An 18,149-nucleotide genomic window follows, 5' to 3' on the forward strand; every position below is an offset into this window, starting at 1 on the left:
ACAAATACTTATTTTAACATTTAAAACAATTGCCAAGCTGTATGGTTTTAACTTTTTCTTAAGTGTTTATTTTTATATTACTTTGGTCATGTTTTTTTAATATCTTCTACTTTTGAAATGGTATTTTATGCTACTAAACAAGTTTCTGAAATTCGACTTATGTAATTGCATTTTTAATGAGCTTCCAATCCACAATGCTTATTTTTCAGTCTAAAAATTCTAATCTTCTGTTATAGTAATGAATAGTTCATATGATGCTTTTTATCCTATCATCATATCTGAGTTCTGTCCAACGGCAGTTAAATGCTCACTTGTCCATCGCGCATTCCCCGTGTTTGTGTGTATGAGACTGGGCGCCTTCAAATTATTTTCAGGATGTCCAGGGTTATTTGAGTAAAACGATACCATGACAGATTTCAGTAATGGGAGTCTTGTTTGCTTGGCTCACTTCTAATCCTGTCCCCCTGCAATAACTTCAGAAATGTGTTTCAAGTTGCACAGAGGTACCAAATGGTCCCCTGATTTTAAAAAAAATATTTATATCTCCTGTGTTGACTGTATAAAACATGCATGTCCACAGAAAATGGACATTGTTTTGGTTCAGCAAAACATGTAACAAAGCCAAATCAGTGGTGTTAACTCTTCAAGCATATCAAAATGTTCTTGTCTGCATTTGCAGAAACAAAGAAATGCTACATTTATGTTCTTTCAGATGCAAGATTTTGTGGCACAGATTAATGTTTAAGCAAACAAAACCGAGACCGCCTGTTTAGACGGTACTGTAAATATTTAAGGGAACTGAACTACAACACAAAAAAGTGTAAACACCCCAAGCTGGCTGCCTGCTTACTAGCCACAGCTTTCAGATGAGGTAAGGGTTAACGCCGACTTATTTGCTAGCAGCCCCTCATCAATCTGCCACTGCCCTGATGGGTAAAGCTGGCCGGATGACAGTAATGTATGTGGACACTAAATGCTGCTGTTGCTATGAAGGGTTTAGAGATTAAACCGTCGTGGCAGACATGCTCTGTTACAGGGGAATGTTTGAGAGGAGGGTTGCTAAGTTATAATACTTTATTTCCCCCCCTGCCTTCTCTCAAAGACACACAGACTTAAATCCGGCCATTTCTAATCTGTCCAAGCATGTGCTTCGCCATTTGCCAAGCCCGAGTGCCGTCTTGGGCTGGTTTATTTATACTGTACGTGTTGTCGGCTCGGTGGGGAGAATGCTTACCACAGGGTTTGCTTGATCACATGTCAGATGCTGCCTGGAGATAATCAGGACTTAGTCCATCTCCCAGCGTGGTATGTAGCCACGCTTTGCATTCCTGGTTGCTTTTTACTTTCCACAAATTTAAGCATCTCATGGTGTGTACTGAAGAAAGGACGTGGTGGGGAACGGGTTTGGTGCCCTTTGTGGATTTGCCTAAGAAGCTTTGCTTTGTCACATTCGGCAACAGGGATGTCTGATCACAAGCTCCCCTGGCTTAACAAGATTCCATATTAAAACTGAGCTGATCGGGATGCAGGCCCGCATTTTTTATTTACAACATTCACACTGTACATCACCTTTCATCTGAGGAGAAACCAATCCTCCGATACACAAAAGTATCTGGACATTTGGAAAAATTCCCCATGGTTCAAAACAGCGTGTTTTAAGTGCTATGCTTTACACTAAGATGTACATCCTAATCTCTGTGACTAAAAACAAAGATGAATAGATCTTTAAAATGTTTTAATTTTACATTTGAGGTGCTTTGCTTGGTAAATGGCATTTATTTGATCTTAAATTTTTTCTCACGATAGGGTTTATGTAGGAAAATTGAATTATTTGCAGTATTGTCTGATAAGAGACTGCACTTTATGGCTGGGTCTCTCATTAAGTAGTGTATTAATAAAGGACCCTGTCACACCACAAATGATAACAATGGCCAAATCTATACCTGTATAGATCACTAAGTCTGGCTGGCACTCCAGATATACAAACTATATATACAGGCCTATACTATAACCGTAGAATCGCAGGGGAAGACTGGTTTTATACCGATTCGGCTTCCTGTGAATCTGAGATTGTGTATCGAGCCCATGCGCCTGTGTTGTGGCGATCACTTCAGTGAATAAGATACACATGCATTACTGCAGACTGGAAATGGTGCAGCTTCTCGGTGTCACGAGGGGACGTTTCTATGTGGCCTTCAGGCGGCCGATACGATGGTACTGAGCTGTGGGTTTATGTGACATGGTTGTGAATTAGGAGGTTCAATGCATTTCGTGCATGAGAGTTAACTTAAAGCTCCAGCTGTGATACAGGGAAGTGGAAGCAGAAGCATATATTGTCATTCCCTTCTTATTCGTTGTCCAATTATGGATGTGGAGGAAAGAAAGTATCAGCAATGTTGGTTAGTTGTATAACTTTGTAATAATGTGGGGCATTGAGCTTATTTTCTCTGTTCAATATTCTATTTGCAACTCAATTAATCTGTTCTTCAAGCAAATGCAAATACTAGGATTGAAAGTTGTGCTGGTTTTAAGCATCTCGCCAGGCAATGTCTGGACGTGGATACCATCGGGAAATCAAACCAGGAAAGACCTACTGCCAGTTCCGCAATCGGGGGAAATATCAAAGTCATTATTGTTGTTATGATTGTGTGAGGTACAAGGGTTACAATTATTTCAGTAAAGACTTTTTCATTAATTATTTGGTAAGGACTATTATTGGGATTGAAGTGTAAATTAAATCATGACATCTAACAGATCTGAATTACAGTCAGTATGTTTAAGTACATCTGTTTTGTACACTTTAATAACATAAGTAGATACTTTTAACCTGGCTCACTTTCTTTCCTCTCCGGGAACTTGAGTTGGAAACGTACAATTTGTCTTTTTTTCGTTTGACAATTGCTACCTAATTTGTGTGTTAATAATATGTTATGCAGCAGCCGCACGTTTTGAGTCTTGGTTACAGATTCGTTTTAGACAGAAATTGCAAGTCAAGTAATGATTTCTGTGCGGACAATGTCTAAGTATTTAGACATGTATGTAGATATTCATGTTTCCTTGTGAGAAGGGTCAGTGCGTGTGGAATTCACAGCATTAGCATCAGAATGTGTTTTATCAACAAAGCTGATAATAAAAATAAAATCAGTTTCTGGTAATGAGGTCTGCTGATACAGATAAAATACTGTAAACTTTAAGTATCTCGTGTTCTCTGTCCACACAAATCAAGGGTGTTTTAAACATCACACAAATTAAATGAGGCTAAACTGAGGATTGTTATGATAGTGTGAATGAATCCCTCTGTAGGAATCTGATCTGAGGAGACCTGAGAGAGATGCATTCGTTTCACCTGGTCATCTTGGTTATTCTGAACTGAAAGTATTTGCATTTGTGTTTACAGTAAGGGGAAAGCTCGTTTACCTGTGTAACCTCTATTCATCAAGATGAGACTCACTGCCACAAAGTCCAGCTCATCCCATGATCTTCTCGTTCTTGTAGTAACGATAGTGAAGGTGTCCCATTTACAAATTAATATATTCAACGATATTAAGTCAATTGCATTTGCATGTAAATGCTTGTGATCCGATGTCTGTTTGATTCCAGCAGCAGTGTAATTAAAACAATACCAAACGAAACCTAGACATCATAATGCAGGAGATTGTAGACCGTGTGCTTTGTCACTTCACGTGTAGGAATAGATGCACTTTGATGCTTGTGTGTTTTCGCCCAGTTTCGTTGCTTTGAAACCCACGAGGGGAAGATGGGGTCACGCAGACTAAACATTTCTGGGGCTACGGCCTGCAATGTGGACATGAATTTTTATTATGTTCGTAGCAATGTTTTGAGCTGTTACAATTTAGCAATTGAACCAATAGCTCCACCATTTGAAATGGTGCGTGGATGTTTCCAAGGTGGCGGGTCTAATTAAAAGATGGGTTCATTAGATACAATGAATTTGCTGTTTTTTGTCTCCTAAATTACATTGTGTGAATGGCACATATTGGACAGACTTCAGAGGCCACCTATTAACAGCTGCATTAGTGTCTTTTCAAAGCGTCTAATGGACACGGACGGTTAGAAAGCTTTGCCGTTTTTCACGAAGCGTAGGAAGCTGTTCAATAGATTTGTTTTTGAATGGAAGAAAATCAAAAGTGGAGCCTGCCATCAAGTGAAATGACTCACCCTTGTAGGCACTGCTTAAGCACTTGTTTGACCTACACAATTCTGCCTTTGTTTCTCGCTGAGAATCGTCAACTACCTTCAACTTAATTTCTCTGCTGAACATTACAAAGCCTTTTTTTCTTCTATAATATCCATAAGACATTTTTTGACATATCTGGTTCAAAAATAAAAAGTGGTGATCAGGATATCTCTTCTACTGTAGCAATGCATCACCTTCCAGATCTCCAAAAAAATGTTATTTTGACATGTAGGTTTGTCTCCACATACTTTTCGACTACTTGCTTGTGTTACTGGTTCTAAACTAGCAGCATATTGGCTAGTATTTACATTTTAAAGGAGTGATGATGACTTGTGCTTAATTAGTCTTGGGGATCAATTCCACTGCATGGTTTTGTGTTGTACGACATCCCAGCCTTCTTAATTTTAATTAACAAGATGGTGGCTTCCTGCTGCTTCCCTGATGTGTCAAGTTAGGTGTTGGGCAATCTTCAAAATGAAAGTGCTTAGGGATGCTACTGTGATTCTCTCGCAAAGAGAAGAAACCTCCCTGAAGTCACATTGCCGCTTCAGTGGTGGTTGTGTGTCGCCTATGCGTAATGACGGTAACCGGCAATCGCTTATAAACAGTGACCGTTAAAGTCGCATTCCCATGAAAAATGCAGGGAGGATACATGCATCATCTCTGCTGTCCTCCTGGATATCCCCTTGTTCACTGAACTTTCAGATAACCGGAGTAGAAAAATTTGGGCTTCGACGTCTTTTATGATCGCGACCTGCTTCACTGCCTGATTGCCTGTTTGGGTGCTAGGGAGAACTCGGAGTGTGTTGCATCAGGGTGATTGAGCAAGTTCGTTAACATTAGATGATGCTTGGTTAAAAGTGAATGGGTTCAATAACCAGTAGAAAATTGTTTTTGTGGTAGTATAATTTTAGAGACTGTTAGACCTATTGTTTTAAGCTTTTGCTTTGTTTTTGACCTTATCCATTCGCTGGGACTAGCTTTAACTTCCACAGCACAACACACATCTGCAAAGAAAGTCAAAGCTAAGTGGGGAAGGATGCGCACGGTATCTTTTGTAGCTGGAATTTGTCATCCCTCGGTTAATGGTTTCACAGAGACTCGAGTTTATTTAATGCGTTCAGCTGTTAACTGGGTGAGCTGAAATGTTTAATGGAGTCTCCTTTACAGAGAGATGGCTTGTGCTTATAAAACCAGTGAAATATGAATCAAGTATTTACAGGCTTAATTTATAGGTTTTACAAGACGTTTTGTTTCTGAATCCTTGTGTAATTGAAACACTAGAATTTAGTCTGGATTATAGGTAATATATGCTACAGATCTATAGGATTTCATGATCAAAATGACGTGATGAGGACAGAGGAAATGTGTTGGCAAGTGCTCTGCCTATATATAATGTGTCCATGTGCATTAATCACTCTTTCTGTGAATGTTTAAGTCATCTTACAGGAGAACTGTAATTAGTTTTACCTCTACCAACACTGTGCTGGAATTTATTGGGTGGGGTTCTTTCACAAGTCTTCAGACCACTGATCGGTTTGGTAAGAAGTGTAGTCCTCCTTGGTAAATGCGTCAAAAGGGTGGAATTGCTCTTGCAGATAATCTGGGTAGCCCACCAAGGGAACGCCACCACATGCGTCTCACTGCCAGCTGGGACCAATTACCCAAACCAACAGTGTCTATTTCCTGGGGAAAGGGGCTCTGGAATGGTTCCCTAACGTAGCACTGGGTTTGGGGGTGGGGGTTTCCTTTCTTCTGACCTTGATTGATGGGTTGCGTTATGTATTGTACTAGATGTTTCCGCTACTCTAATCTAGAAACAAATTCTTCGTCTTTTTTTTTTGTGCTTTGCTTCACCCATTATCTACTTCAACCTTCCCACATGCTTTGAGGCTGAGCCAAACCAAAATATTATAAAAAAAGTGATGACAGCTTGTGTGTATAAGTTAATCGCTAACTCATCCTACAGTAGGGTTTGTAAACCACGCCCATTATGAGCCTAAGGATATGGACTTCAAATAGGCTACAGCTTGGTAGACAATCTTAATGGTTATTAAAATGTTTATAAAATATTGTCTTCCATTTTCTGAACAAGACTGTTGGCCATATTACAATTGAACAAATAAGATCCAATTTGTGATGAAATAGTGTGTAATCTATATGGTTTTACCCCTTTGTCTTTTTAAAGACTCGACAGAAATCAAGATCTTTTCTCTTGCACTGAAATGGTCTCCCTTTATCTTATTTTCCATATAAGCTCTCCAGTCCCACGGAACCAGGTTTTGTGCCTCCGTTTGTTTTATGTAATGAAATGCCTGGCCCTGTGTTTTGTGGTTGGGAAGCCTGTCACTGATTACAGATCTGGGTTCTTGCATGGCTGCCCGAGCAGAGTTTGAGGTTTCGCGTTAGTCTTGTAGCAGGGAAATACAGTAGGAAGCCCGAGTGTGTTTGTGAGATGTATGCAATCCGTTCCAGACTCGTGCAGCAGGACTTTGTGGTGTTTTTTTTATCCTGCCTGATTAATGTGAATACATTCAAACCTGAAGTGGAGCAGCTTGTAGAGAAGAATGTGTCCCTGTTAGTTCTCATACCTGGTGTCTGAATTACTTCTTTTTGTCAAAACTGATTTGATAGAATAACAGTCTACCACATAGTTTGTAACCTCTTAACACACGTTCAATCTTGAATAAGTTCTACATGTTGCAGTTTGACTAATCATGAGATTTGCTATTGTTTTAGTTTTATTTAAATTAACATTTTGTCAATTTGTCATACAGAAAGGTACATATTTTGACGCTGAATAAACAATTTTGAAAACTTCTAATATTCCTTATCTTCCATTATTGTCAAGTCAAAATAGAGTGCTTAATGTAATTAAATTTGAACATTTTAATATAATCTTTTCTTAATATTATGGACACGCACACACTCGGTGCTTAAACCTAGTTCAGGAAGGTGGACAAATGTTGTGGGTAAATGGCATTGCCGAGCCATGTTGTGTCGGGGTCTGTCAAGGAGTTTTTATTTGCATCTCAAGCAAAAACTAAAAAACACAATTCAAAGTCTTAACCTTCAATTGTGTGCAGTAATTCCTCACCCATTTGACCACAGAACTTTTTTTCCTCTCCCCACTTGTGTATTTAATAATCCCACTCCAGAATAATGTCAGCGGTGAAGCTTGATTTATTTTTATATTATACTGGAGAGACCATTTTCCAATCGTCTTTTCTTTTTTGTTTGCTTTTCACGAGCCATCAGCACATACAAGTGAGAGTCATCCTCCGACTCTGAGTGGAGAGAGCGTTTGTTCTCTAATAAAAGTCTGTGAATAATGGCAGCGCTGTTTTGATTGCTTTAAAAATGGCAGCAGTCAGCAGCGTTAATTAGTCCAGTGATGTTCGTGAATTTCAGAGTTCTGTAGCTGTTTTGATTGTATTGTTGGGAATGTGTTACTTAGTGCCAAATCTCCAGAGGCTCTCCTGACTTTGAATACCTGTCAAGCAAAGAAACCACAGCAGGTTAATAGACAGTCTAGCATGACAACCGATTCCTGTGAAATCTGGAACAGTCATTTCTATTCAAGAGTAAAGTGTCGAGCATCGGCCACTGTAAATTTAAACAAGCTTTGGGTCAAATGCAAGTGACTTGTTTGAGGAATCTGAATCGTGGTTCACTTGCAAGCAAACTTATCTTTCTTTCATTTTAGGTTGTTTGTTTCACACCAAGTTCAGTTAAATGTTTCTGAATTTCCAGATGTGCTCGGTTCTCTTGCAGTTTACTAAAATGTTTTAAAATGTGCTGTGCTAACTTCCCCTTTCTAGTGGCCTCAATTTGTTTTTGATCCAGTGTGATGACAAGACGATCAGAGATTTCACGTATAGCTCTAAACGAACTGAACCGCACTTGAACTGCATATCTGAAAAACGAAAACACACCCTGCAAATTTTACTTTTCAACGGTCATAACCGATATTCAATATTTTTAAACCAGGACATTTCAGAGAATGCTTTTCATTGTTTTAAATTTGGTTAAGCATTTTAAGTTTGAAACCCAGTGTGTGCTAATTTGCCATTTGCAATCTGTGCGTTCAAATTTCTATGCCTATTTCTGCATTTTCCCCATTGTTTCTTTCCGTTGGAGAAAGTTAGTGCTGACCTCCTATAAGTATTCTTAAATCTACACAATGTGAAGGTTTCATTGCATGATTGAATTGTTGGAAAAAGCACCTCTGAAATGGAGATACCGATCCAGAGGAAATCAGGAAGAAATTACCAAGTCTCCCATTTATTCTCCATGAAGAACAAAAGCCAACTTGACATCTGTGCATGTCATCATTTAACTGTGCTAGATTTATGGGGTGCTCTGTGAGCGCTTGCCTTTTCTCTCTCTGGTCTGCAGCGAAACGCCCATGTGCGGCTTCATTATACAGTTCCTCGTCTTCAGTGTCCTGAATTCACCCCGAGTTATGCCTCCACCTGCTGCCTGGTGTCTTTGTGTTTCCAGGGAGAGAGAGTCAAAAGGGCCATGTTTTACCACCTGGGTTTAGACTGCATCTTCATCTTTGCAATACAGAAATTATACTAATCTATTATTTTATTGTAATTGGTCCCACATCATCTGGGTAAATGGTGTGTTTCATTCCTGATTTACAATTCTGATGTACAGTCCTGGACTCCTGTGTGGTGCAACAGAAACACTGACAAAAAAACAGACAACAAAAGTGCATGCATGTGTGTTACAGGAGGCTCGTGCACACAAGAGAAGAGGTGTGTGGATGCATTTCCTTTGCCTTGCTGTGCCCGTGGCTGCAGTAACCTTTTGAGGACATTCCTTCTGCCGCGTTCAAGACATCTGCAATTTCCATTAACTTCCGTGTCCGCTAGGGGACCTTGTGCTGTCTTGCCTTGTGTGTGGCTCAGACTGACATGCCTGGGTTTTGAAAATAAATATATATGTCAGTATGTGCGGGACGTCTCTTCAGTTTTTATGTGAAAAATGTCATTTACACGGCAGTGGCATGCGCTGGTGTGGCGTGTGTGGACGGGTTGCGGGGGGGATGGGCTGTCGGCAAGACTCCCTACATTTCATGTTGCTTAGCAACTGTAATGCACCGATTTGTGGGAACATCTGCCGTTTCCAGACTCGCCAAATGTGCGCTGTAGTAAACACTGCTCATTGCTTGGGTCTCCAGTAAGGAGGATGTAAATGCTTTGTGGTTATAGGTTTGTGCTTTGGCTTTTTTGTCAATATGAGCAACAGTTACGTTTTTTGTTACGGTGAATGCTCAGAGTGAAAACTGTAATCCTTCAGGTGACCTTTTGTCTTCATGTATCTCGGGGGTTTCCTTTCAAAGTGCCCTTGTGTTTTTTTTCTTCACAAATGGGATCATTGTTTGATCAAAGGAAAGAACATTTGAGATGCTTAATTTGTTTGAACATTTGACTGAACTTTTGTTCTGCCTACGTATTGTGTATGAACGGTTTGGGTTATGATGATAGTTTGTGGTTCATGTTTTTTGTAAGGGCTATTGAATGAGCTGGTTCAGTTTTTTTTGTTGATTTAGAGTGTTTAGTGAGGTCAGGGTATTTCCACTTGAACTGGATTCATCTGTGAATCTAATAAAAAAAAAAAAAAAAAATGAACATACACTCATTTATTGTATTCTGCTCCATACATATATTTTGACTTTTCCATTTAAACGGTTGTTTTTTGATCAAACGTTTTCTTTCAAACTTGCATGTTTCTTGTTGGTGTCATTTTTTCAGTCCAATTATGTTTTTTGGTTTTCTTTGTACCGTCTGGGTAGCAGGTAGTCAGAACGCGGTGCACTGTGACATCGTTTTTATTTATCCCTCACGCTTTTATCTGAACCTGTTTATGACGCGTGAGTTTCGCGGCCCTCGGCTCACAGTGTGCTGCCGTCGCTTCTGCGCTCTCTGAAAGGTGGACCAAAATAGTGGTCTTTGGCTTCATATAGAGAAGGTTGACCTCTTTGACATCGGAATTGGCAGATCATGTTGTGACAGTCAGGGGATACAAACAGAGCTTTCAAGATGACATTTTCAGCTACGGTTTTTATTTATTTATTTATTTTAGCAGTGTAGCCTTGGCAGGAGTTAAAAGGGTTCAATAGCTATTTTAGCACTGTGGGAGACTTCTCAAAGCTCCTATTTTTACTCTCAGAGCTTGATGTCTTTATTGAATGTGCGTGCGGTGCTGGCTTTACGACAGCAGTGTCCGTTTGATCCTTCTTATATTCCGAGATGCACACGATTCGAGGAGTAATATAATCAAATCAAAGAGAACCTTTCTCCACGTCACCGGGTCTCTATTTCATTCCACTCCTACCAGCGGTCTAAATATAATGTTCTGGAATATCTGTAGTTGCCAAAGTTCAGATTATAAATAAACAAGGACTAGAACAACTCTTTAAATTAGAACAATATAAATAGAAAACACTTAAGCATGGCATGTCCTTGATTTGATATTTTGTTAAATTACATTTGTTACCCATAAATTGAATGAGTTAATGTATATAAAAACTATGTATGTGGTGCACAAAAGACCAGGCTATAGTGTCTATACTGAGGACAAAATGTGGGTCATCGATGCATATGTAGATGTGTAAAATTGACAACCTTGGCAAATGGAAAATCTCTTCCCCTGCTTCATGCACCTCCTAATACTTCACTTTCTCCTCTTCCCTTCTCAGGGCCAGGCCATGGGGAGGCGGAGACCAGAGAGTGCATCTTCTACAACGCCAACTGGGAGCTGGAGAAGACGAACCAGAGTGGCGTGGAGCGCTGCGAGGGCGAGAAGGACAAGCGGCTGCACTGCTATGCTTCCTGGCGCAATAACTCGGGCACCATCGAGCTGGTGAAGAAGGGCTGCTGGTTGGACGACTTCAACTGCTACGACAGGTCAGGGTGGTTGTGCCCGTCGACTTCTAAGAACCGCTTCAGTCTGTCGGAGAGCTTTTGGGACTTTTCTTCAGTCTTGGCTCTTCTAGGACTTCTGTTTCTCCGTGTGTTGGTTTTAAGGCAAAACAAATCCAAACTCTAATGCGCAATGTGAAGGATATCTTTGAATCGACCACAAAGGCTGTCTTTCTGCATCTGTGCAATGTCACATGAGTCAGTTGTCATTTTTGGACACCTGCGAGTCAAAACGCGGCTCTCTTCAGTATTCATGACCTGTCATTCTCTACAGGTATGATGTGCTGTCTTTCCCCAGGAATTACCAGCGGTTTTAAATGTATTTTGTTGTATTTTAACAGACAAGAGTGCGTCGCCACCGAGGAAAACCCCCAAGTCTTTTTCTGCTGCTGTGAGGGGAACTACTGCAATGAGAAATTCATCCATTTACCCGACGTAACTGCAAGTGGTGAGATTTAGTTTTTTCTTGATTCGGAATCCATAGTCTGCCTTTTCGTCCCTCATTAATGTATAACGCATTATGACGTATCATTTTATTTTAAAATGCCGCAGAGGAGGTCTGCAAAACATTTTGAGATTATTATTTTTTTTCCAGCAATTTGAATTTGAATTTGAATGCTGTATTTGTGGATCTTTCATCTTCTGCATTAGCAGTCTTGCCATACTTGCTAACTTGACAAATGTTTAAGGATTAAACACAACTGACAGAAAAGGTTCCTCGCTGCAGTTGGCTATATTGAATTTTCTTCCTAATAATAATTTTAAATGTCTTTGTTGAAATACTAAGCAGTGCAGGGAGAAGAGGTTTGTTTTTGTAGTTCTCTGCAAATACAGTTTTAATTTGGCTTTCTTATACTATTCAGGACAATGAAACTCAACCATTAGTTTCAACAGGATTTTCTGCCTATTGTGGCCCTTTTTGATATTTTATTGCATTATTTATCATACACAACCAGGGACCTGTCCAGGATCAATCCACAACAGAGTTATTGACAAACGGCACAGACATCTGCACAGCACTGTTATTGATCTGACTCTATAAACAATTTATGTAATTTAGCGTTTCCATGCCTTTTAGAAATGTAACTTTTTTTGTTTAGTTCCGTAATAAGCACTTAGACCTTTCTTTCTGTTCACACCCATCCCCCTTCCATGAATGTTACAGACCATTAAACTTGATAGCACTAAAAATATACCAAGTCACGTTCACAGACATTTCTCCCAGGCAGTCTTCTAAGAACATGCATAAAAGGATTGCTTGCCACACACCCTTTCAAACCCTTTCCATTTTACCTCATCATGAAATGTAAATAGTAACAATGTTTATGCTATGTTTACGGAGTCTTAATTTGAACATGTATTTTGTTTTTGAGACCAAAATGATCGTTGTCTTCCAGCTTCTCTCCCACAATTTTTTCTGAAGCTGTTTCTGCCTTTTTCTCCTCCTCCTCCTCTAGCTTCTAGAATAGTAATGGAATGTGATTTCTGCCATTCCTCCCTGCACCATCTCCATCTAACGAAACGTACGTTTTTCTGCTCGTTTCAGTGAACATCGAGCCCCCTCCTCCGACGCCGTCGCTGCTCAACATCCTGGTGTACTCCCTGCTTCCGGTCACGGTCCTGTCCATGGCCATGCTGCTGGCCTTCTGGATGTATCGCCACCGCAAACCTCCGTATGGCCACGTCGACCTCAATGAGGTGAGTCGAAATGTGGGCGCTTTCCTCCGCTGATCCGCTGAGCGTCAGCCGTCTGTTTTGTGGTTGTCTTCAACCATCGATGCACCGCTTCTTGTGTAGAGTCGAGAAGCTGGGCGGACACGTATTTGACGTGGGGAATATACATCTTTCAGGGAGATGCCACTCATCATAATCCGGTGGCATTGTTTTGTCTGTTTTGTTGCCAGTCTGTCCACCACACCACCTGTTGTGACTTCAGCACCACCATCAGTGATTTTTCCTTCTTTATCTTGTTACTGCAGAGCCGTCTCTTTGATAGGCTTCTTTATAGACCTTAAGAAACAGGGCTGAATGTTTTTAAAGATCAATGTGAAGAGAATATTTTGAGTCAGCTGTGCTCTTGTACTCCTTCAGTGCACAGAAAGGCATGTCACAGCCTCTCTCTGGAGTGGTGTCATTGGCGTAGGCGAGAAGATGATGCACGGCAGCCATTGTCTTCTCTCAAAGCCCCGCGAAACTTCAGAAACGATCACGATTGTTCAATACGAAACAGAGGCACCGATGAATGACATTTTCCATAGCAGAACTGGATGCATGTTTTGTTTTTGTTTTAAATATAACTCCGAAAGTTTTTAATCAAGGTGATGAAATGCGTATTCACTGAAAAGAAGCTGAGATTTTTTTCCAGTCTGATCTTTTTTTTTTTTTCCCTTCTCCATCCTCCTCAGGATCCAGGTCTGCCCCCCCCTTCGCCTCTGGTAGGCCTGAAACCATTACAGTTACTAGAGATTAAAGCTAGGGGGCGCTTTGGCTGCGTGTGGAAGGCTCAGCTCATGAACGAATACGTGGCTGTGAAGATCTTCCCCATTCAGGTACATAGACCCGAACTTATGCGTTTCTTTTCAAGGACTGTGAAGTGTGTGACAATTTATTCATGAATATAGTTGTTAATTGTGCATTTTTGACCTATACACTTTAAGATGATAAACTGTGGCAGTGTAATGAATTTTGTGAACGTAGCACATGACGTGACCTATGTATTGCATGTGCGTGTCCTAACAATGTTGTGACCGTTATCACCTGGTTATATTTCCCCCCCTCCAAGAGATTTGTACAAATTCAGATTTGTACAAACGCCCCTCTCTCTCTGCCCGCAGGACAAGCAGTCTTGGCAGAACGAGCGCGACATCTTCGTGACGCCGGGGATGAAGCACGACAACCTGCTCCGCTACATTGCGGCGGAGAAGCGAGGGACAAACCTGGAGATGGAGCTGTGGCTCATCACGGAGTTTCATGAGAAGGTGAGGAGACCACAGAGATGCCATTCGATTTAGTGTGCAAAGAGTAGTGTGCACCGCTCCAGAGAGGTTAGAGATGAGATTGTTGTTGTTCTACGGGTTTACATATTCACAAATGTGTTGTCGTTTATGCGAATCAGTGGATAAACATTTGTCTCGTCCAGCCGCGGTGCCGAGAGCGACTGCATCTCAGATTTGTATGCGTTTGCCAGTACCTGTGACATTGAAACGCACAGCCTCTGCCAGTGTATATGTTTTCATGTCATTAGTCATGTCTTGGAAATCAATTTAATTGTTTTTCTGCATTTTTTCTTCAGTACTAATTTGTTTAGTGAAAAACATTCAATTAAATGCATAATTGCTTCGTGGGTACTTATGGGGAAAAATCCACAAATTCTCTACCGTCTTTGAAAGGAAGACATGAATGATAATAAAAGGAGCTTTGGTGAGCTATTTTTCCTCATTTTACTATTGTATTTATGCATACTGTAGAATCCATTGAATGCTTTCTATATATGCTGTTTATATACAGTTTTCACCCCCTTAGTAAAGGAATCTGCAGTGGGTTCTCTGCTGTAAATACAGTGACATGTTTTAAAGGTTCAAGGATTTTTTTGTATACTCCCTGGCTTCGTTCAAATCAAAATCCTTTTTTTTCCAAACAAACTCTTATCCCAGCTTCACGTCTGTTCCTGGTGCCAGTTGATACGCAGGGTGGTCAACTTGAATTCCTTGACCAAGTGCACTTCTCTCTTCTGACAGTGGCTGTGGAAAAGTACACTTTCTGACCTGTGGTAACCTGATGGAAGCAGCTGAATTATAATGATTGAGACCTCTTCGTCGCGTGTGTCTCGGTTAATGACAAGCCTTTAAATTGGTCTGCAGGGCTCGCTGACGGACTTCCTGAAAGGCAACGTGGTGAGCTGGAACGAGATGTGTCATATCGCGGAGACCATGGCCCGCGGGCTGGCCTACCTCCACGAGGATGTGCCTCGGTACAAAGGAGAGGGTCCCAAGCCTGCCATTGCACACAGGTAACTTGTCTTAATTGATAGATACAGCAAATATACTTTGTTCTTCCATTATTTAATATATATGGAGGCTAAGAGGCTTGAGTTAATTTACTATTAAGCCAAACAGAACCAAAATGTGACGCCTTCCGGTCCTGTGGTCGAACATTATCCATTAGCCAAAACATGAGAACGTTGTGGAAAACCGGCAAAATCTAGGGATTGTGTTGCTGCTATTGTCTTCAATTGCGATAATACAGCTGTGCGAGCCTTTGTAACTATTTAACAAATATGCACTTTAGATTAATGAACTACAGATATGTCTTACAAAACTTGTACAGAACTAATAGTATCATTTTTCTCCAGAAAACACATCTGGTCATCAACAATGCATGTTTTCTGCAGACATTTTTATTGATGGCTACTGCCCTCTAGTGGGGATCTAAATCCTGGTGTCTCCTGTAAAATGGGTTTAAAGTAAAACCATGTGCAGTTCATGGAGTATTTATTCACCCAATTTGTCCAGCTGCAAAAGTTTGAATATAATTTTTAGGTTTGCTTCTGTGGGATTCTTCTGTTTTTGAGAATGATGGGAACAAACTGTTGTTGTAAGAGGTACACAGTACACTTTCTACAGCCTTCCTGACTGCATGAGCACAAACAATCATAGTCACCCGAACGGCCTTCCGATAATGTGTGACCGGAGCACTGAGGTCGGTCAATGCTGGATGAGCTCTTTCAATTGACTGCATATTTCCCCCATATTCATCAATCGCTGGAAGAGTCTGTAATCACATCACTGAGCTCTTTGTGCGTCACTTTCAGCACGCTGTGCTGCGGCCCGCCTCTGTCGAGCTGTCCTTTATTTAGTTCAGTTTTTCCTGGCGTTACCTGGTCGCCACTCACTTGGCTCTAACGAACGGACTCTTCCTCACGTATTCACATGAAATGGTTCTCTAATATAGAGCCTGCGATGTATGTAAGTCCCTGCCAAAAAGAAGAAAAAGCAAGGTAACCTAAACTTTGTGTAATTTCCATTGATTTCAGTCTATGATAAACAATCGATTGCCTAATCTCTCTCCCTCCTCCAGATGAGTATTTGTTTTCACTGAGAGTCAATAAGATTCAGTAGTTAAAAGCTTTTTCTTTTGATTAATATTTCATGCAGATGTAGACGACTAATTTGATGCTGTAATAATTATACTTAAAAAACAGATGACCGATTTTCTATTAACAATGTTTATAGGATGCAACAGATTTTCTTATTATTCTTAGATATTCTACACTTGTTTACATCCCTGGATAAACGCTGTTCAATCCTTAAATCATTGAGATGCTCAAGAGTTTTGCTTTTTATTCTGTACAAATATTTCCTTCGCAGATGCTCTGAACATACTCTGAACTCATAGCAATACAGAATAAAATTGTAGCTTTTGAATTGACCATATGATCTCTGAAATGTCCCGTTTGTTTTAATCAGACCTATTTTTCTTTTCCAAACACTTCACAGGGACTTCAAGAGTAAGAATGTGATGCTGAAGAATGACCTGACGGCTGTAATAGGAGATTTTGGACTCGCGGTCCGGTTTGAGCCTGGGAAGCCCCCAGGTGACACGCACGGTCAGGTACGTCACGTCGGCCATCTTCAGTGTCATACGGTTCTCCGCTGGTCCAAATCCTACGTCTGTACAGATATGTATTGTACGGACACATGTTGAGTGAACTTTAAAATCCTTATTGTGTGTTTCTTTAGGTGGGAACGAGGAGATACATGGCCCCTGAGGTGTTAGAGGGGGCCATTAATTTCCAGCGAGACGCCTTTCTGAGAATAGACATGTACGCTGTGGGCCTCGTGCTGTGGGAGCTGGCAACACGGTGCAAAGCTGCTGACGGTGAGACGCACAGATATCGGGCTTTTACTTTGGACTGTGTTAATTGCATGTGCATCCTGAGCTGGTGGGTGTTGGGCAGACCTGGCCTCCGTGGTTAGGTCTACAATATATTCCTGTATGGTCTAGTTTTAGTGGAGTGACGCGGTGGATCATGTGAACTCAACTTCATTTCTTGAGGTGTTTGACTTGTCCAGCTCATTCGATAGGAGATCAAATCAAAATGTCCGCAGGCGAGGGACGTGCCGTAACCGCCTCTCCTTGTCTTTCAGGCCCTGTTGATGAGTATATGTTGCCGTTCGAGGAGGAGATCGGCCAACACCCGTCCCTGGAGGATTTACAGGAAGTGGTTGTCCACAAAAAGATGAGGCCCATATTGAAGGACTGCTGGCTCAAACACGCTGTACGTGTCCTTACTGTATTTATATATGAAGTCAATTGTTTTAGATTTCATGTAGCCTTTTCACCTGGATGGTGTTGCTTTTATAAAACTATGAGGAATTACGAAGGCAGCTGTAAGTGCTGGCGAGAATTTAATCATTCCTTTCGTCAGAGATTCATGCCCAGTGTATTAAAATTGCCGGGTTCAAAGTACATCTGTGAGGCTGTCCAGTCACTCCAGACTGAAGCAGCAGGTCTTCTCAAAGTGTCTGGTGCTGCTCTGATGACTGTCTCCTTTCCCCGCCCCCGCAGGGATTGGCCCAGATGTGCGAGACGATCGAGGAATGCTGGGACCACGACGCGGAGGCCCGTCTGTCAGCAGGGTGTGTCGAGGAGCGCATCTCGCAGATCCGGAGACTGACGAACGGCACTACCTCGGACTGCCTGGTCTCAATGGTGACCTCGGTCACCAATGTGGACTTGCCACCCAAAGAGTCCAGTATCTGAGTCCGTCAAACCCTCGTCTTTCCAGACTCGGTGGATTTCAGAAAACAGTGGAAAAAAAAAAAACATGAATGCAGCTGCTATTTTATCCTGACTTTTTTTTTTTTTAATTAATTATTATTTTGGATTGAATCAATATTACCAGCACACTTCTCTACTGTATTTTTTTTTCCGAGAGAGGAAAAAGAAACAAAAACAAGCTAAATGGACATCTCAAGCGCATTCAGGTGCCGACTTATGAATGCTGAGAAAGGTGC

The 18,149-nt window shown here is 41.1% G+C and overlaps 1 protein-coding gene across 1 annotated transcript in view; it reads left to right on the forward strand.

The window, feature by feature from the left end:
- Positions 1-17,965, forward strand: part of acvr2ba (activin A receptor type 2Ba) — a 46,299-nt gene extending 28,334 nt beyond the window's left edge. Inside the window, exons 2-11 of the mRNA XM_066716637.1 lie at positions 10,911-11,118; positions 11,475-11,581; positions 12,680-12,831; positions 13,539-13,682; positions 13,968-14,111; positions 14,994-15,142; positions 16,629-16,743; positions 16,872-17,010; positions 17,280-17,410; positions 17,701-17,965. Coding sequence (XP_066572734.1) covers positions 10,911-11,118; positions 11,475-11,581; positions 12,680-12,831; positions 13,539-13,682; positions 13,968-14,111; positions 14,994-15,142; positions 16,629-16,743; positions 16,872-17,010; positions 17,280-17,410; positions 17,701-17,895 — 1,484 coding nt within the window. The 3' untranslated portion in view covers positions 17,896-17,965. The remainder of the gene's footprint in view (positions 1-10,910; positions 11,119-11,474; positions 11,582-12,679; positions 12,832-13,538; positions 13,683-13,967; positions 14,112-14,993; positions 15,143-16,628; positions 16,744-16,871; positions 17,011-17,279; positions 17,411-17,700) is intronic.
- Positions 17,966-18,149: the final 184 nt, after the last annotated feature.

This window comes from Amia ocellicauda, chromosome 2, assembly GCF_036373705.1.
Source record: "Amia ocellicauda isolate fAmiCal2 chromosome 2, fAmiCal2.hap1, whole genome shotgun sequence".
Taxonomy (NCBI): Eukaryota; Metazoa; Chordata; class Actinopteri; order Amiiformes; family Amiidae; genus Amia; species Amia ocellicauda.